The following is a 21,545-nucleotide window of genomic DNA, read 5'->3' as shown; positions in this document are numbered from 1 at the left end:
GCCCATAGACCACCTGCAAGGCACGTGAGCCATTTGTTTCTGCTCCCTTTTATCCTATATCCGCCATCTTTTGCTTTCTTACCTGTAAAATGGGACAACCTCACAAGCCTGCTAGGAGACTCAAAGCAGAGAAAGCAAGGAAGGCAGGATACAACTGGCACTGAAGTGAAAAAGTGACAGATCAGAAATGAGATCTCATTAGCAGACAGAGGCACAATATAACAAATTTTATATTTATGAGCACATAAATGTGCCAAACATTTAATCCTAATAACTCTATGAGGAAGATATTTATCATCATCATCATTTTACTGATGAGGAAACTGAGACACAGAGAAGTAGCTTCCCTAAGTTAACAAAACAAAAAAATGAAGGAGTCAGAATTCAGCCCTGCCTGGCAGCTCAGGACCTGCACTCTTAGCCACTAGACTATGCTGCTTCAATACAAATTAAGAGTTGAGGGTTTTTTTCCCCCAATCAGATTGGTAAAATTTCAGAAGACTGGTGGTGGATCAAGTGTGGATGAGCATTTCAGAAAATTGGTACAAATGTATTTTTTGGTAGAAGTATAAATTACTGAAGGCCATCTGTCAAGGGTTACCAAAATTTAAAACAGGCATCTAACTTTGCAGCTGGCCATTCTACTTCCAGGAACTCATCCTACAGAAATATTCACAAAGATGTCTTCGCAAAGATGTTCAACGCAGCACTGTTTTAATAGGGGAGGAGGGACAACTTCAGGAACCACAGGTAGGGAAATGACTAAATACATCACAATATATGCAAAATATCAAATAGTCTATATCCTTTAAAACTGCAACCTATAGATGCAGACATAGAAAGAATTCTAAAATGGGGTTAAATGAAAAACAATTATCACAGAGCAATATGTACAGTACGATCCTATTTATGTAAAAATGTGTATCACATCATTTCTTCTTAGAAGAGCGATGCTGTTGCTTCCCTTATTACTTTCCTTCCCTCAAACACCCACACACACACACCACACACACGCACGCGCGCAGTTCAGAAATAAGTTGTGAAAAAAATTCAGGTGTTATTTATAAATCATACAATAAGATAAACATTTCAAAAAGTCACAAATACAACAGTTATATAAAGTCAGTTGGGAGTCAAGTACCTCTTAAATATATTGCAAATCACAGCTATCTTACTGTTCTTTTCCAAACAGATGTGGTTCAAAACCAATGAAGACGTTATAACTTCATATTTGATAACAAGAGAACAAAACTGACAATAAATAGTCTGACAATAATTCCTTACAATACTAAATGGTCACTTCTATTCTCAGTTGTAAAACTCAGACTACCTGAAGAGTTCGCTGAAGTCAATAAAAAGTTACACAAAAATCTGTATTTCCGTGTTTTAAATCCTTATTGCATTTTCCTTGAATTGACAATGATACATACAAAGGCTCAAAGGATTAATAAAGAAATTGAAAGACCCAATAAGTCAACAGATTTCATTACAAGCTGAACAAAAAAAGAGACACAAAGCATTCTGTTTTCTTTTCATTTCAAAAACCACCATGGCACCTTGTCAAGTGGACGCAGCACCCAGACCAGTCAGTGGTTCACAAACCTTGTTGTGTGTGAGCATCAGGCAGAGGCTTGTTAAAATGCAGGTTCCTGGGCCCCGTTCCCAGGCTCTGAGCTCTCCTTCCTAAGTCTGATGAACATTCGTTTTTAAACAAGATCCTCACGGATTTCGATGAGTGGTAAAAGAACGCCCATGACCAATTCTGCTGTCCAATCCTAATTTGCTGCCATTGGTTGGAAACCCGACTCTGGACAGCCCCTTCACCTTTTCTTTTCCTCATCTGTCAAGTCAGTCAAGTGGACTGATCACCTCTGAGGGCCCTTAAGCCCCAACAAGACTGTGATTGATGTACAAGAAATGGATTTCAGCTAAGAACTTAGTCTTCACATCAAAACTAGTTTGTTTGTTTTTTGCAAGTCACTTGGTTTCTGTGTTTTCGCCACCTTCTAAAAAGTCTGTTTCTGTAAGTTCCATTTCTGGGAGCATCTGAGTAGATGAATTCTGAAACTGACATCCATGTAATTTGGGGGTTTTCCTCATGCAAACAGGGAAGCTTCCAGCAATCCTGAGAGTGGCTGCATATACATGGTATGTGGTGAGACCTGCTTGGCTTAGGAAACAACAGAAACATCCCCATCACATTAAGCAGGCTCCAAACTCTCCTGTAAAACTTCCACCAGAGGAGCTGGAAAACTCAGTAGGAGGTTTTAACTGTGGTTGAACTTGAAGAGTAAGAGCTGGATTTCCTGGAGGATTTCTTAGATGAGAGGGATATTTGCATCCGCTTTACCGTGCGGACGCTTCGGCAAAGGACAGCATTCTTTGCATGATCCCTGAAGTCCTGTGACACAAAGTAATACACAAAGGGGTCAATGCAGCTATTGAGGGTGGAGAGGCAGAGGGCTGCGATGTACAGGGCATACACATGGCTCTGGCCCTGATGTTTAATCAGGAAATAATGCACCACAAGCAGGAGGTTACTAGGAGTGAAGCAGATCAGGTACATGGCCAGGACGGTGACAATAAGTTTGATGGCTCTCCTCCTCTTCTTTCCCGAGTTTTCATCTATGGCAGAAGATTGAAGTGTTCTGATCATCAGCACATAGGCAGAAGCTGTGAGGAAGGCTGGGAACAGAAAGATTCCAATGGCCAGAGAGAGGAAATAATTGAACATGTCCGCCACCAACACCTCCTCAGGCAAAACATCATGACAGGTCGTGATATTAAGGGCTGGGATGTGACTGGTCTGCTTCACGAGATACAAGGGGATGGTAACCAGCAGAATCAGCAGCCATATTCCCAGGGAGACACCAATGGCAATGTTGGCCTTCTTCCTGGCATGCACTATGGGGTTCACGATAACCCAGTACCTCTGCACACTGAGGCAGGTCATGAAGAGAATGGAACAATACATGTTGCCGTAGAAAAAGCCAATGAGTACCTTGCAAAGCGCTTCCCCGTAAATCCAGTTGTTGCCATGGATATGATAGGCAATCTTCAGAGGAAACCAGATGATAGAAAGTAGATCCGCCAAGGCCAGGTTGGCCATGTAAACCACAGCGGGGTGCTTCTTCTTTGTTCGGAAAAGAAACACCCACAGGGCCATGCCATTACTTGGCAAACCAACTATAAATACAATCGTGTAGACAATTGGAAGAAAGACAGTCGTCAGTTTTCCAGTGAGGATGGAGGCAGAAAACTCATCCACGGAAAAGCCTGGATCCACTTTCCCAGAGATCAGAGATGAGTCACCAGTCTTACCAATGAGACTTCTTCCTTTAGAGGATCTATTGAAGCCTGTACAAGAAAGGCAAGGCAGACAAGGGTCATTACTGAAATCAATGTTTCAGCAGTAATGCTGGTATGTTCAAGTAAAAGCACTTTATATAAAGATAGAAGGAGTACACAAAATGCTTACAGAGGTTTTCTTTGGGTGATGGGATTACTGGGATTTGTATTACCTGGTTTTATTTGTTTCTTTGTTTTGTTTTATAATGAGGTTTTTTTTTATCAGAAGGGTTGTGAAGTATGTGTGGAATATAGCATTGACTTCTTTGAATCCCCCCAAAAAACTGACAGTATTTCAATTTATTTTTACAAACTGTCTACATTCATTAGTTCCTAACTGTCCTTATAATGGCCATTTCACTCTGATCAAGACATGATCCAGCCTGGCCTATCAGTCATTCCGTGTCTCCTCCAGCTACTGGTGGCTGTTGGAGTTTCTTGGCATTCCTCAGCATTACATAGGGAGATTCCCAGGAACACAAGAGACATTCCCTTTCCACCCACAAGGACAGCCTCGGCCATGGCGGGATTCCCCGCTTCTGTGTGGGCCTCCAGGGGAACTTCCCATGGAGGCCAGATGGCAAGCAAGCTTTCTAGCCTCAAGGTCACAGGACGGGTACATGTACCAAAGACAAATGTATGTTCTTTCAAGCAAGGAACATGGCTAGCTTTAACAACTTACGCTCTCATCCCAATATTATGAAGCTTTAGACACCAGTAACGAATGACATATCTAGCCTACAATTTGCCCCAACCAAGTGCTCATGGACCTTCAAGACACTGAAGAATCTTACTTTAATTCTGAGAAACAGTAGGCCTTCACCATTCAGAGAAAACAGAGCCAAGTGTATCACTTTGAGGTTGTTAAACTTACTCATGAGTTTATCTGACAATTTTTATGCTTCGTCATTACTTTTTCCTTTTCGAGCTATGCCATCATGTCCAGCAGGATGATTCATTTCACTTACGGCTTCTGTTAAGGACTAACAGTGGTTGGCCTGGGTGGACGATTACAGGGTATGGAGAGCAACACTTCACTTTTCAATTAGTGTAGCAGGTTGAGTGGTGCCCCCCATGAACCCCAAAAGATGCCCAGGCCCTAATCCCTAGCATCTGTGATTACTATCTTACTTAGAAAAAGGGTCTCTATAGATGTAATGAAGGATCTTGAGATGAGAAGACCATCCTGAATTATCCAAGTGGGCCCTAAGTCCATTGGCAAGTGTCTTTATAAGAAGAAAGGCAGAGGGAGATTTGAGAGACAAAAGAGAAGAGAGGAGAAACTGATGTGAAGAGAAAAAGGAAGGCAGAGACTGGAGGAATGCTGAGGAATGCCAAGAAACTCCAACAGCCAAGAGAAGCTGGAGGAGACAAGGACTTGCTTCTCCCCTGGAACCTTCAGAGATGCCAACACCTTGATTTCAGATTTCTGGCCTCCACAACTTGGAGCAGATAAATAACTGTTTGTTAAGCCATCAGCTTGTGGCAATTTGTCATGGCACAGGAAATTAATATACTTAGGATAGACCTAGCTCTTGTTCCAATTTTTTAAATAATTTTTTAAAAGAACATGAATTATTTTTAAATAAAAATAATCCTGCATATTATAGTGTTCTTCATATACTTGCTTATAACCCATGGCAAGAATATAACCCATATTCTGTATGGTAACCTAGTTCCAAAACAAATATCCATAAATGAAAGAAAAGTTTCACAAAATAATAATTACCCTTACTATGCAGGGTACACTCTGATAATTTCTATAGTGCTCTATTTCATTCTTATAAAAAGCCAGTCACCACCCTCTACATTGATTTCATGAACCATTTCCGTATTTTTCAAAATCAGTTTGTAGAATGACCAATTTTGAAGCACCCCAGGGGAACAATGCCAATACAGTTACAGGCCCCAAAATACAAAATAATAAGGGCCGCTGTATAATTCCTTTATGGTCTCCACAGCCCCTGGCATAGCGCTGGATATAGAGCAGGTGCTCCATACACCTGTGATGGAGGGAAAAGCACAGCAAGCCACACCATTTTATAGATACAGAAACTGAAGCACAAAAAAATTGAGTAACTTTCCCAAGATTAAACAGGTGTTAGGTAGGAGAGTCAGGATTCAACCCGAGGTAGTCCATTTCTAGAACCCATGACTTTAACCACTATACCACACTGCACCTGAGGTTACATGTTGGAATCCATGGAGACCAACATAACCTGTGCTGACTCCACACAACATATTTTCTCAAACAAAAGAATTTTAAACATAAAAGTTTACCATTTAAAAAAATCATCTTCTTTAAGTTAGCCCCTCCTCCAACAATTTATATACTTATTTGTATTAATATCAACATGTTCTAGATGGCTTTCAGAGGTATAAGAGAATCCTGTGGCAAAGCTAGTAACTGTAAATAGTGTACTAGTGTCCCGAGAAACTCTTCCATTCAAAGAGCTAGGACATCTATCCCAGAAATAACCCACCAGAAACAATTCAATGAGTTATCCTGCATTTCCGTAGGACACAGAGCCACCAAGATTATAGAATTAATTACCACAAAGGAAACCCATTTCTTTCCCTTTACTATAAAAAATAAAGTCATACAACTTGCGTTATAAAAGGAAGGAAAATCTAGGCATTGATTGTTCACAGCTATTAGCATCACAAAAAATGATAACCAGATATTAATGTGTCTCCTAAGGGAAGAAGCACTTGTGAAGTAACCTTGCAAAAAAACAAAAAGAACAAAACCTAAATCTGATCAAGCACCTGGATCCAATCACCATTTTAATGGAAATAAAGGGGACAATGGGACATGTCAAATAACACCACAAGCATGTAGTCAACAAAATCTGGACTGTGGAAACTGCTACAGGATAAAAGACCTAGTTTCTTCAAAGGCAAAATAAATTACAAGGCAAAAATAAAAAGAGAAAGAGGTGTGGAGCTAATCCTTGTAGATTAAAATATTTAAAAGACATACGAACCTTACATAATACATGGACCTTATTGGGACGCTGATTCAAACAAACTATTACAATAATGTTTATGAAATTTAGAGATAACTAGAAATTTGAACACTGACTGAATATTTGATTCTGTTAAGAAATTATTGTTAGTGGTTATGTTTGAAAAAGAAATCTTCATCTTGTATTAATACATACTGAAGTATTTTAAGATGAAATTATATCTGGATTTATTTCAAAATAACACAAGGATTGGAACTCCGAGACACAACTGGTGGGAATGTAAAATGGTACAGCTGCTGTGGAAAACAATCTGGCAGTTCCTCAAACAGTTAAATAGAGTTGCCAAGTAACCCAGCAATTCCTAGGTATATATCCAAGACAAATAAAAACACATGTCCACACAAAAACTTATACAGTAGCACTATTCATAAGCGCCAAAAAGTAGAAATAACCCAAAAGTCTATCAACAAAGGAATGGATAAACAATATGTAGTATATACATACAATGGAATATTATTTGGCAATAAAAGGAAATGAAGTACTGATATATGCTGCCATGTAGAGGAACCTAGAAAAGATTATGCGAAGTGAAAAAAGCCAGTTACAAAGGAACATGTATTGTATGATTTCATTTATGTCATAAGTCCTGAATAGGTCAATCCATAGACAAAAAGTAAATTAATGGTTGCCAGGGGCTGGGGAATAAGGAGATTGGGGGTAAGATCCAAAGAGTGGGATGGGGTGTTCTTTTGGGGTAACAAAAATGTCTTAAAGTTAATTGTAGTAATGGATATACAAAATGTGATTAAAAGATACGGTGAATGTTTGAATTAAAAAATTTATTACAGTAAAGAACACATTGCCATTAATCCCTCTCAAAATACAACCCCTCACTTTGAACACACTTATCCCATCATTCTTGCCACTTTCTGAAGCAGTTCTGGAAGTCCTCTTTCGTGAGTGTCATTACTTCATCCTCTATCATGACATCGCTTCTAGTACTGGAATTTCTGTCAAATAAAAACATTTGGTGTGTCCTCATCCACCTTATTCACCGGATCTGGCACCATGCGACTTCTGGCTCTTCCCCAAAGTCAAAATGACCATGAAAGGAAAATGTTTTGAATCAATTCAGGGCATCGAGACAGCCACGACAGCACAACTAAAGACACTCATGAAAGAGGACTTCCAGAACTGCTTCAGGAAGTGGCAAGAATGATGGGATAAGTGTGTTTGAAGCAAGGGGGCATATTTTGAGGGCAATGTGTCTTTTACTGTAATAAATTTTTAACATTTAAATATTCACCGTATTTTTTTTAATCACACCTCGTACGACACTGAAAATTCTAAAAGTTATTGAATTATAGAGTTTAAATGGGTGAATTGTATGGTATGCAAATTATCTTAATAAAACTGTTAAATAATAACATGGGAGGAGGGCAGGAAGTAGACTGAGGTACAGTCATCAAAGCTGAGTGAAGGGACATGGCATTCACTGTAATATTCTACTTTCATATTTTAAATTTTCCATAAAAAGCAATACATACCAGGTCAGGAAAGTTCATGGAAAGAGAGATCAAAATTTTAAAAAATGAAAATAGTAAAATAAAGATGGGAAAAAGAGCAAGAAATGCTAAAATAAGAAAGGGAGGGAGGCATAGAGACAGAGGTGGGAAGGGAGGGAGGGAGGGAGGGAGCGAGGGAGGGAGGGAGGGAGCGAGGGAGAGAGGGAGGAAGCAAAGAAGGAAGGAAGGAAGGAAGGAAGGAAGGAAGGAAGGAAGGAAGGAAGGAAGTTAGGAAGGAAATTCTGAGAACATTCCAACATAAACCATGAATGGTCTCAACCAAAAATATTGTTGATGGGGTGGCCAGTTAGCTCAGTTTGTTAGAGCATGGTGCTAATAACACCAAGGTTGCAGTTTCGATCCCCGCAAGGGCCACTGTGAGCTGTGCCCTCCTTAAAAAAAAAAAATCGTTCATGTTAACTGTGGTCATTGTGCCTGTCGGCCAGTTGCAGAGCACAGAAGCAGCATGCTACCTAAGTGATAAAACACTGGTAAATGTCAAGATGCTGCTCAAAGGGCCCTGAAGCCCTTTTAGCATAGTGCATAGACTTTTTTACCCTGTACAGTGTCCTATACCATTCACCAAACTCTTATCTAGAACTGATGCTATCCAGCTCCCAACTGTATAACCCATCTGTAAACTCACTTCAATTCAGAGAGGGGAGAAGAAATTAAATGCACATATGAAGTTGAAACACATAAAGAAACTGGCTACAAAAGCATCCTCATTTGGGGGTTGTAATCAACAATCCTGCGGAAGTATGCAAGAAGACAAACCCAAAGATGCTCAAGGCAGCATGCCCACCTCAACTACAAACAAGCAGGAAAAACAAGCAATGCTCACCAGGCCCCCATTCTTAGCTTACCATAACCACAGCAGAGTCCCTTGACTCAATAGTAGACACTATACTATTCAATAAATATTGAAATGGAAAGAGAGACAGGATATACTGTCAATTGAAAAAAAGCAGTGGCAGAATATGCTTCCATCTGCATAACATTATCATTTATTTGCAAAATCTGAAGTCTAGAAGGATACCCAAACTATAAATAATGGCTATCTCTCTGGAGTAAAATGGCTGGGGAAGAGAGAATTTTCTTTTTTTACTTCATATCTCTATATATTGCTGGGTTTCTTTTTCAAAGGAGTTTAAACTGGTATAATCTTTTTGGAAGGCAATTGGGCAAAATATGTAAAATTTAAAGTGTGCTTTCCCTATGACCTATCAACTTATTTCTAAGAATTTGTCCTGTATAAATTCTAGCTAAAGGGCAAAAAAATATTGCATGAATATTTAAGAATATTGCAAGAATAATAAGAAATTGCAAGAATATTTACTAGAATACTGTTTATCACGGTAAAACAAAAACGTTAGTCTCAACACACATCAAAAAAGTGACAACAGGACCGGCCCGGTGGCTCAGGCAGTTAGAGCTCCATGTTCCTAACTCCGAAAGTAGCCGGTTTGATTCCCACATGGGCCAGTGGGCTCTCAAGCACAAAGTTGCCAGTTCAATTCCTCGAGTCCCGCAAGGGATGGTGGGCTCTGCCCCCTGCAACTAAGATTGAACAGCACCTTGAGCTGAGCTGCCACTGAGCTCCCAGATGGCTCAGTTGGTTGGAGCGCGTCCTCTCAACCACAAGGTTGCTGGTTCGACTTCTGCAAGGGATGGTGGGCTGCGCCCCCTGCAACTAGCAACGGCAACTGGACCTGGAGCTGAGCTGCGCCCTCCACAACTAAGACTGAAAGGACAACTTGAAGCTGAACAGCACCCTCCACAACTAAGATTGAAAGGACAACTTGACTTGGAAGAAAGTTCTGGAAGTACACACTGTTCCTCACTATAGTCCTGTCCCCTTTCCTCAATTAAAAAAAAAAATGTACAAAAAAATAAAAAAAGAATCAGAGGAACTGCATGTTTAAAAAAAAAGTGACAATAGTCATGTACCATACGACAGTTGAAAGACAGACCGCATAAAAGATGGTGGTCCCGTAAGATGATAATAGAGCAGAACAATCCCTATCACCTAATGACATCATAGTGCAATGCATTACATGTTTGTGGTGATGCTGGTGTAAACAAAACTACTGGGCTGCCAGTTGTATAAAAGTATAGCACGTACAATTATGTACAGTGCATATTACTTGATAATGCTAATAAAGGTTGATAACGATAATAAAGGACTGTTATTAGTTTACGTATTTACTATACTATACTTTTTATCATTATTTTAGAGTGTACGCTACTTCTAAAAAAACTTTGCTGTAAAACAGTATGCTGTGTTACACCAGCCGCAGCCTCATACATTCTGTGTTTACTGTGTCTCTTGATTGCATCCTTTTCCCTTGTGCTTGATTTAATTTTGTTTATTTGTATAGTAACTCGCTGTACAGCCTTATAGCCTAGGAGCAATAGTCTATACCATCCAGCATTGGGGTGTTGTAGGCTCTACCATCTGCGTTTGTGCACGTGCCTCTATGATGTTCGAACAATGATATAATTGCCTGATGACACATTTCTCAGAGAGTATCCCCATCATTGAGTGGTGCCTGACTAGTTCAATAATTTATGATATTTATACAATGAATAATATTCCCCCTATGAAAGTATGGACAGATTTCTACACACTGACCATGAATAGATTAACCAGGTTAAATAAATAAATTATAGGATGGCATGTGTAGTACAATCTTTCTATTGTTACGAAATATATATCTGTGCATAGAGAAGTCTGTTGAGAGTGGAGAGGGGAGAGAATGGAGAGTTTTCACTTTTTTTTAACCCTTCTGAATTGTACAATTTTGAAAAAAATGCATATAAAACTTTCAACTTTCATGGCCCTTGTTCTTTGTTATTTTAAGCATCTTCCTGCAGCCTACACGCCCCATCAAACCAAGTGCAGGGCAAGTACTTATTTGTGTTAACTCTCCTCTTGTGTCCTTTTCCCTACTATCTTTCCTCACTCCAAATCTCCTGTAGGAGCAGAGACTGAAAAATAAAAAGTTCAGTTGCCAAATACCCCTCCCTGGGTACATTTTAATACATTCTCATGTGTTTTTTCAGGATGAACTGTTTCCCTCAACACTTGCCTTGCTAATAAAACCATAAGAAAGTCAAACACAGACTTCACTAAAACATCGCCTATCAAGGTTAATTAGTAACTAGAAGGCAAGCAAAGGAACCAAAACCACAAATTTAAAATCCCATCTTCATGCTCATTATAGTATTCTCTCTTATTGTGAAACATTGGAAATACCCCATGTTGTCTATCAACAGGACCAATTTAAAAATTATGACACATTCTCCAACATAGAGTCATTAAAAATGTTTTATAGTTACTGACATGCTACTGGTTTATTTAATCCCATACTCACATACAAAGATTTTCTATATTTGTGAATACATATTTTATGCATGGATGCATGAAAGCATGGAAAAGGATATAAACCCTTGGGTACTCAGAGTGACTTAATTAAACTTTTCCTTTTTTTCTCATTTTTCCTCTATAGCAATCACATATTACTTGTTATCACTAAAAACCAATTACAAAGAGAACAGAAGTTTCAGTCTCCAAAAGAAAAAACAGAATGACTGCATCACAGGGGCCTTCCCAAGCTTACAATGTGGTAGAAAGAAATCAGTGCCTGAAAAAAGCTGATTTAAATGCCTGACTGCCATCGACCCGCCAGGTCACTCTGGGCAAGTCCCCTCATTTCACTCTTCATTTGCTGTTTACTGAGGTCCTTTAAATAATGAGCTTGCTGGACCATGGCAATGTTGATGACTCAAGGGTCCCTGGCCTCCAAGAGTTTAGGATCCAATGGGGAGACAGATTAAACATATTTACACAAGTCGTTATCAATTACTGTTGTGATAAATAGGAAAGAAAGCAGAGTCTGATGGAATGTTTTTCCTTGCCCCCCACAAATTCCGTGGGCCGCATATGTAAAATGTGAAGGCTGTTCTCTAGGTTGAGTTCCCTTTCATGAGGCAGTCTTTTGGGGCAAGGCCTTTGGGAAGAAAATCAAAGTTGTTATCTGTCCTGTAGCAAATTGCGAAGTGTGGGTAAAGGTCAAGCTAAAAGGGGATGAGCAAAGACGTGGGCTGAGGAGCAGAAAAACTCTGGCGATGATCTATTTCTTTACCAAAATCAATTTAGTTTCAAGTTGGGAGGAAAGCTCCATCTACCTAAAGTCTGTTACTGAACTAACCCTTCAGGAACGTTACCCTACAAGGGAATCAAAGTATGAGGATGGAAAAAAAAGAACTCCCCAAATGCAATATTTAATAGTTCTGGTTAACAAGTAACTTGATTTTGCTGTTGTTAAATTAAGTTCACCTTATACTCGAGGAATCCTCCAGCCCCAGCCCAGTCACTTTGTAAACAAGAACAAACCCATATACTCAGGACAACCTTCCTATAGGAGGAACTGTCTGAATCATAAAAGCACTGACTCACCTACACCCACATATTTTTCAAACATATTTGCACATTCTAAGTTTTGCTCCTCAATTTTAACTTTCTAACTTTAAAAGACAAAGGTAGGGGCGACCTATTAGCTCAGTTGGTTAGAGCACGATGCTCCTAATGCCACGGTTGCCAGTTCGATCCCCACATGGGCCACCGTGAGCTGCGCCCTCCACAACTAGAATGAAACAACTACCGCACTTCACTTGGAGCTGAAAGGTAAATGGAGAAGTACTAATCATTTTCAATACCTCCCGGAAATAAATAAATGCTGACCATAAAATGTAGTCAGTGGTGCAGTTCTCAAGTATACACCATAATCCCCTTTTCTGTGACTCCAGAGGGAAAACAATTACATTCTTCAATCTAATTCAAATTCACAGTGATTTGCTCTTTTACAATATCTTCACGAAAAGAATAAAAATGAGAAACTGCCCTTTTACAGCAGGTCTGCAAATTTCGCAGGGAAAGAAAATCTTCCCTTTGAAGACGACCCTGCCTGCCCCAAACTGTAGGGCGTCTGTTAGCATCACAGTAGCGCGATCTCAGGCCAAGGATTCCCCGCGCCCTCAGACGCCTGCTCCGCCAGGGAGATTCCACCCCCAGCAGAACAACTTGGAGCACTCGCAGGGCAGTCACCCGCAGCCGCGAACAATTCGGCCCCTGATCACCACCCAGTTGGCTCTCGTGCTATTCAGTGCCCAGGACTGACAGCCTTCGATCTCAGTGGCAGCCAGAGTACGCTCCATGCGACAGGGAAGGGTGCGGGAACTCAGGGCCCTAAGGTCACCTGGTCGAATATAAGGCCGAGTTCAAGAACTTCCATAAATCTGCGTGACGCCCAACTGGCCTAAAACTTGAAGCTAAGCGCGGGTTACCGCGATAACCCGGCGGGGGCCGGCCCTGACTTCCATACCCGAGCGGTCCACCGTGCCAGGGGAGCTGCGGGCCGGTGGGTCTTTAAGCCCGTGGGCCGTTCCTAAAGAGGGAGCTCCGAAGGCTAAAGGGGTTGCAAGAAGCGAGGTAGAAGGTTCTTGGCTGCGGGCTCCCACCTACTCCACCCCGCTCCGAACCACAACTCCAGGGGTCCCCTGGGACCAGCCCGGGGGAAGTCGCCAGGGTGTACGAAAAGCTCTTTAATGACTTAGTGTTTGCAAAGAAGCCAACCCGTGGGAGTCCTCTGGGTAGCCTTTAGACTAGAACACTCCGTTCCCTTCTCTCCGTGAACTTCAGCTTCTTGGGATTGTCTCATTCGGTTGCTCTCTGAACGCGGGGATCCCCCGTGAAAGCGGCGGAGAGCAGGCTGTGGGGTGTACGGGAGATGCTCGGAGGCAGCAGACCACCCAGCGCACCTGCCCCACTTCCACACCTGCCGACAGTGCCCAGAATCCCCGCTCGTTAGCGACACGAGCCCTCCCCGGCCGTTTCTCACCTTGGATCGTGCGATCACCCGAGGCAGAGGCCGCCAGCAGGATGGCGCTCCCCAGCAGCCACGCCGCGCTCGGGCTTCGCATTCTTCCAACAACCCGGACGCCGGGCGAGCGAGGAATTCGCCGCCACTGATTCAAAACTCCGAGCTCCACTCGCGGGTGGAAGAGAAAGCCACTCTCTCACCTGCCCCTAATTGGAGACTCTGCGCGCGCCCTCCCAGAGCCGGATAAGTTTCAGTGAAACCTCAGCGGCAACAGGCACCTGCGCGAGGCCACGCCCAGGGGCCAGAACCTGCGGCTCTGTCCCTCCCCTCCAGCTGTCAGGCGCTCAGGCTCCGCCCGCGGCCTGCAGGCTCCGAGCTACCCCACCACTCGCCGCCCTCCCGGCTCGGGGTGGACGAGCTGCAGTTTCCCAGCCAGCCCGAGCCGCCCGCGGGCAGGGTTGGCCGGGTGAAGTAGCCTTATTGGAATGCAAATAGTAGGAACGCTGGGACGGAGGGTTCCTCCAGGCCTGCGCGACGCCTCCAACTACCTTTCACCTTTAATTCCTACTGAGGAGCCAGTGTCGTCCATCGCCCCTCCCCTTACCTAAATGGCAAAAAACCAAGACTGGAGCTCACTGCACTTACCCTCGGTAATTGATAGAGGTTTCCCAGTGGAGTGGGCACGTTTTTAATCTGCAGAGGCAAGATGGATGGCTGCGGACCCCAAGGAAAGCGGTGGGGAGCAGAAAGGAGTACAGGCAGGAGGGGTCAGGGGTGTAGGATAGGTTTCTGCTCTCCTGTTAACTAGCTGCGACCTCCAACAAACCTCTTTACCCCCCTCTAGGTCCATTTCCTCGTCTGAGCGGTGGAGGGGGAGAAAACAGTTGGAACAGTTACTTTAAATGAGGAGTGCTAATAATTTAGGAGCCCGGTGCAGTTTAACCCTGAAAACAACCTGCGCACTAAGAATGATTATTATTCCCGTTTTACAGACGAGGAGGTGGAGCTTAGAAAGGTTGGATAAATTGCACACAGTTTGCAGTGTATAGATACAGGTTATGAATGTCAACCACATTCAAACATGTCGAAGAGAATTACATGTATTTTCAGTAGGTCCAAGGATGCAGAAAGAGGTGGAAGCCACAGTGGGAGGCTGATTTTCGCTCAGTGGAGAAACATTTCTAACAAGTCCCACCGGTCCCAGTCCTGAGGGCTGCCTGGTGAGGTGGAGTGCCACATCACTGCACAGCTTGCAGCAAAGGGCCAGGTCATTAGTCCAGTGTGTGGGAGAGGGCGTTTACTCCCTGGCTCCAGCCAGTTTGGGTGAGTCTGGATAGTCGTGTGAGGAGCTTGAGCCCTCAGAGTCTGTGATTCTCCCTAGAAGACCAAAGTCTGTGAGTCAGTGCCTGTGACCATTACTAAGTTTTGAACCATTAACTGAATGGCCACAATCTTAGGCCTGTGAGTTTCTAGGATGGAGCTTACATCTAATAAAGGCCCTGTGTCCTCTTACTGAACCCACGGTGGGGCCAATTAATAGAATGAATGTGGGTTCGAGATAATTCAGGCAGACAAAAGTATATACAATGTCATGCTAGCCAGTTGTTTAACCATATCCCCAATAAAACATGTCCCCAAAGTTACCTACTTGTAAGTGGATGGTTGGCATTCTACCTTTTCTCTCTACCTGGACAGAGGAGCTCACAAGAGGAGGGAAATAAAAACTGAAGAGGAAGAGAAGCAAATGACCTTGAACATGCCATGGGAGTGGAATACTCGTTCCCTGAATAACAGGAATGTACTGCCTCCTAACACACACACACACACACACACCACAAGAATGGCTAGGGAAAGCTGTTCTGTGAAAGACAATTCTTTTTAGTGGCTGCTTTTCAGTAGCCCATCTCTTAGGAATCCCTCATTGCTATATCTCAAATTAATTGTTTTTGGAATGTGGAAAGAGGTTAGCTTTTGAAAACATGTATTCCTGTAGGCAAATTCTGGCTTCTCGCCTTACCAACATCTGTGTGGCCTTAGAGAAAGACTTACCCTCTCGAAGCTTCAGGTTCCTTAACATAACAAAAAGGAGTTAATATTATTTTTAGTTCAAAGGTGTCTGAAGATAAAATAAATTGTGACTGTGTTTGACGCATGATAGAAGCCCAACACATTCTTTTTGATTCCTTCCTTTCTCTCAGGAATCTCCTTCACACACCCCACTTGCACCCCAGCTCTTAGGATGCTACCTCCCAGGGCCACATGCATCAGCCTGTGCCCTCTTTTCCTCCAGGAAAAGTTAACTTCTAGAAGTAGCACCAGGGACTTCTTGTCCAGGGGACAGTTCTGATGGGGATCAGTTTACACCTGAGGGTCCCTCATTAGGGGAGGTAAGCCCTATGATGTCCCCTCAGTCTTTCCAAGCCTCCATTTCCTCATTATAATCTATTACTATTACATCTAAAATCTGGGGGTGATCACAGTACCTTTCCCATGGGGTGGTTGAGAGGACTCCGTTTTCTAAATGCCCATAAAGTGCTTCTTTAGCAGTTCCTGGTATATGGAAATGGTAGCTACTATAGAATGACTTCCTCCTGGGGGAATCTTCCTCTTTTCAGAGAACAATGCATCAAGACCTGGCTGGTTTTGACTGCAATTTTCACTGGTGTTTTATGATTTTGTGCCCTGAATCATCAAAATTCCCAAGAAAATACGTTTTTGAACAATGTTATGAATTATGAGTAATTATCTCAAGAATGACTATAAACCAGCAGCCTGACTATCTAAACTACATTCATTTGAGTTAGTTTGCAGATATTTTCCTGTGACTTTGAAACTACAAGATTTGTTCTTTAGATATTGATGACTCCTTTGCCCTGAAGGGCTTGGGATTTTGTATGGCTCTGTGCAGCAGTACAGGAAAATAACCACCGGCAATTCCAGATAGCCTGGCATCTGGGAATTGGGAACTTTGTGCAGTTTCCCACCCTCCTTCGATGCTTTATTTTATTTTACATTCTAAGGAAAATAAAGTAGGAACTGGGGTAGGCCAGGCAGTGAGGGAAAAGCCATTTCATTCAATCAATTCTACAATCATTTATCAAACTCATCCAACTCTTCCTGGAGAAACAAAGATATAATCCTTGCACTCTTGGGTCCTGGTCAAAGATAGATGGAGAAAACATTACATTCGTTCACTCATCAATTCACTGAACAAACACTTTGAACAAGATTAGCAGTGACCTTCACATGGTAAGTCCTTTGGTCAATTCTCAGTTTTCATGTTACTCAAGCTGACTGTGGAATTGGACACAATTGATCTCTCCTTCTTGAACACGACATTCACTTGGCTTTCTGGACTAACCCCACCTGTCTTGATCTCGCCTCCTACCTCACTGACAGTTCAGAAAAGTTGGTTGTTTTCTGGTTCTCACTCACCTTCTTGAATTCTGTACTCTGGAGTGTCCCTGGGTTTGTCCTTGAACTTCTTTTCAATGTACACTCATCTCCTGTGGTTTTTAAATAAATGTATGAGCAGACAACTCCCAAATTTGTATTTAGAGCCCAGATTTCTCCTTTCCCGAAAAATAACATATCCATCCAGTTACTCAACATCTCCACTGGGACCTGACGATAAGCATATCAAGCATAAATCCAAAACTAAATTTCTGATCCACTACACCCCTCTCATAGTCTTCTCTTCATCTCCTTAAACGACAACTCCATGCTTCCAGTTGCCCAAATCAAAAATCTTGGAGTCATCCTTGACTTCTCTTATATTCCACATCTGATTCATCAGCAAATCCCACCTTGAAAATATATCCCTAATACCACCCTAGTCCAAGTTACTATTATCTTTTGCCTAGATTATTACAATAGCCTTATAACTTGTCTCCCTCATTTTGCCCATAAGCCTTACACAGTCTTCTCTCAACACAGTGGTCAGAGTGAACCTGTGAAAATGTGCATCAGATTGAGACAGCACAGGGACTAGGCCCAAGGCCAAAGGAATGCTGGATAAACTCACCACAAGAATACCCATCAACCTCTACACAAAAACGCAGAAGTAGCTGTTTATTATCCCCCTTCTGTTTACTTCCATATAGATGTTGAAACTACTATTTCGCATGTGCAGTTGATCACTATCGGACCTTCCTGGGGTGGCAATAATGAGCAGTCTGCCATCTTGCCCCACAGTGCAGGCCTGAACATGGTTACCAGGCAATGTAGTTGGTAAAGGAAGCCTGCCTTTTTCCGAAAGCCTGTCTTTTCACACAAGGCCCCTTTTTTGTTTGTTTTGTTTTTTTGTCTCCAGCTTATAAAAGCAGCCAGGCACAGCCCAACCCCGAGCCAGTTTGGAGGACCTTCCTTTCCTCTGTGCTGCCTCCCTTGTGCTCGAGCATAAGCTTAATAAAACCTGTCTGGAAATTTTTCTGAGGTTTCCTCTCAAATTCTATCTTGGGGAACCCAAGACCCGCAAAGCTGGTAACATGATGACTTCCTTACTTAAAGTACTGAAGTAGCTTCCCACTTCTGAGTTCAAACCAAACTCTGTCAAAGGTTTACACATCCTGTACCCCTCCCCCCCCACACACACACACCCTCCTTGACTTATCTCCTCTATTCCCCTCTCATTCTGCTCCAGCCAAGCATACTCCCCTGCCATTCCTTTGCCTGGAATGGTTTTCCCTTAAACACCTACATAGCTTCAGTCTTCACTTCCTTCATGTATTTACTGAAACGTATCTTCTCCGTGGGGCCTTCTAAGAACACTTTATTTAAAATTATACTCCTACCCTATACTCCCCATCTTCCTTCGATGCTTTATTTTCCTCTATGGCATGTATCACCAGTATTGATATTCTACATGTATTTATTTATTATCTAGTTCCCCCTTTGCAATATAAGTTCCTTGAGAACAGAGGTTTTTTGTTTGTTTCTTTTTGTTTTTGTTTTAGTTTGTGGCATTTTCAAAAGGATTTATGAAGTAAAACCACCTGAAGCTGGCAACTGCCTCTTACTGCACAGCCATCGCTATAATGTCAAGTTATTAAGTCCCAGTTTAAATCACTTGTATTAAAACCTAGGAAGGCAAATGTCTAAAACACTGCGAAAGTCAACCTTTAAAATGTAGAGAACAGGGATTTTGTTTTTTTATCTCTTTTATTTACTGCTGTATTCCCAATTCTAGAACAGTATCTAGCACATAGAATGAACTCAACAAATACTTGTGAATGAGTGAATTTTTATACATTGTACACCTACTATCTTTCACTCATTTTGCTAGAATCTAAAATTGCAAAGATCAGTATCTCTGCCTCCATTGAGTTGATGGTCAAATGTGAAGAGAGATGTGTAAATAAGTCAAGCATTGGGTGTTTGGGGGTATGTCAGTAAGTGATGCAACTTTGAAGGGCTATGGATACAGAGAGAAAGAATGACTCTTGCTTACGGGAGTCAGAAACGGCTTCTTAAAGGAGGGGTATCTGAACAGGGCGTTGAAAGATAAATAGTTCACCAGGTATATTGTTTAACGTAAGGCTAGCTGCCATAACAGATAACTCTCCAAATCTTAGTGGTCCATTGAAATAGATGTTTATTTCTTACTTACTTAAAGCCAAAAACCAAGGCTATTATTTTGTGGGAGGCTTTCTTTCAAGTGAGGGTAAATTAGCTGGGCTTTTCCCATCTTGGGACTCTGCCATCTTCACTCATGGATTCCAAGGTAACTACAGTAGTAAAAGGGCATGAAGGATTGTGCATATAGCATCTCCACAGCCATGGCCAGAAACTGGTGTGCAATTATTTCTATATTCCATTCACCACAGTCAGTCGCATGGCCACAGCTCACTGCCCAGAGGGAAGAGGAGAGGAGAGGAGGTCAGTGGAAAGCTAACTAGTCTATTATTCTAGGAATAAAGGGGTAGGGACAGACCCCCAACAGTAAGAACAGTATGAAAGTGTGGTATGTTTGGGGAGCACTGTGGTGGGAACCCAGAGTATGTGAAGGAGAGTGACTGGGGCTAAAACGAGAAAGGTAGGCAGGGCTTATCTATGAAGGGTTTGTGTCTACCATGAAAGAGACTTTAAACTTTCTTCCTGAGGGCATTGAACCAACAATTGAAGTTTGAACCAACAATTCTCTACCGTGTCTTCAGAGCACTGAGATTGTCAGGATGGCTTTTCTGGGACCAAAAATGAAAAAGAGTAAATCAGGGAGGAGTTGTAGATAGAAGAAATAGGGAGAGGAAAATGGGAAGAGAAGAGGGAGACACTCCTCCTCGTGCTGCCTAAGTGAGCATCTCAGCCCCACTGATTAACCGTTCCCATCTTTTTAATCACCACGTGGCATAATGACTATTTCCCACACCTTGCCCCCACCATGTACTTATTTCATTCAGTAATCACCGGGCTTTTCATGAGGTGTGCGGTATCAGTTATGCTCTCCTCAGCATTCTCTTTTCTCAGAAAGGTAGATTGTGGCTGCATTTCCCATGACATCATGGCTCTCTCCGTCTACACTCTTCTCAGTGATGCAATGCCCAACGACAGTTCCAGCCCAGTTTTAAAGTCTTCATAACTCTTTTTCTTAAAAACATTTCCCCCAATTGTTTGAATGGCAGAAACAAAAAAAATCTAAAAAGTAAACCCGCCCACACACACACACTCACACACTCACACAACAACCAACCAACCAAGGATCGCACTCCTAGATCACAAACCTAGTGATCTAGATGGTCACTAATTAGTTGATCACTAGTGCCTGAAATTATTATCATTTGAAATTATTTCTTTGGGTCCAGAAAGCCTTTGGGTAGCTGAGAGACCTCCATTCCAGTCCAATCTTTGGCTATCATCCAGATCCCTCTGCTCTCCTGCTGACAAGCTGAGAGACACCAGGGGAATAAGGCACCCCCTCAGGGCTTCCCTTTCTCACACCAGAGGGCCTCTAAGGACCCCTCCAACTGTAACTAATTTAAAAGTCAATGAAGAAAACTAACACCTCAGAACGTTGAGTTGAGAGCATGGAGGACAAGGCCTTTTGGGAGTGAGTCCAGCGAGGTGGGCAGAGCTCCACTGTGGGAGAGGAGAGGGGGGTGCCAAAGACAGACTGCCACGTCAGCTCTTCTCCTGAGCTCTCTGAGTCAGAACTCACCTGGTCTAATCAGCAACCCATTTCAAAGAAGCCTAATTGCTAACTTTTCTTGTAAAATCAATCACAACATCCTCTTTAGATGAGTGGCCAATAAATAAATAAATAAATAAAAAGACATTTCAGTTGCAGAATACAGTTGCGTTCCAATTTGGGAGCCGACAGACTAGTTGTTCTGTCTCCTCTGCCTCCAGTCTTGACCACCAGCTCCACGCACCACTTGCAATCATTCCTGAGTGTCTAAGTCTTAGAGTCTCATCTAAAGAAGAAATGTTTCTCTTTTTTTTTAAATTATAAATGCAACACATGCTTATTAAGGTTATTGTAAAACAAAAAACAAAAAACAAAAAAACACTGGAAAATGCAAAAAAGAAAGAAGGAAGGGAGGGAAGGGTGGGGAAGAGGAAGAAAGTTATAGTCAGTTAGGGACAGGACCGCGGTGGAGAGCACCAAGGCCCAGACGAACAGTCTCAAAGTGAGATGGGAAAATCGTGGGCAGTCAGGGACCCGTGGCGGAGGGCCTCAAGGCCAAAGAGAACAGCAGCTCACAGAAAAAAAAAAATGTAGAAAAGGGAACTAGGCAGGAGGGGCTACCGCATCAGGCTGCAGAGTCAGCCAAGATACCAGC

At 42.4% G+C, this 21,545-nt stretch overlaps 1 protein-coding gene across 1 annotated transcript; it reads right to left on the bottom strand.

Moving 5' to 3' along the window:
* Positions 1-697: 697 nt before the first annotated feature.
* Positions 698-14,311, bottom strand: F2RL1 (F2R like trypsin receptor 1). Its single transcript, XM_019728150.3, has 2 exons — positions 13,786-14,311; positions 698-3,357 (listed from the first exon to the last, which is right to left on the bottom strand). The coding sequence occupies exons 1-2, from the start codon at positions 13,865-13,867 to the stop codon at positions 2,255-2,257; spliced, it is 1,185 nt and encodes a 394-aa protein (XP_019583709.1). The 5' UTR covers positions 13,868-14,311; the 3' UTR covers positions 698-2,254.
* Between the last annotated feature and the right edge of the window lie 7,234 nt (positions 14,312-21,545).

This window comes from Rhinolophus sinicus, chromosome 3 (genome assembly GCF_057876585.1).
Source record: "Rhinolophus sinicus isolate RSI-liver-muscle chromosome 3, RSI-T2T, whole genome shotgun sequence".
NCBI classification, from domain to species: Eukaryota; Metazoa; Chordata; class Mammalia; order Chiroptera; family Rhinolophidae; genus Rhinolophus; species Rhinolophus sinicus.
Note: the sequence above shows the minus strand (reverse complement) of the source record. Positions and strands in the feature narration are given on the sequence as shown.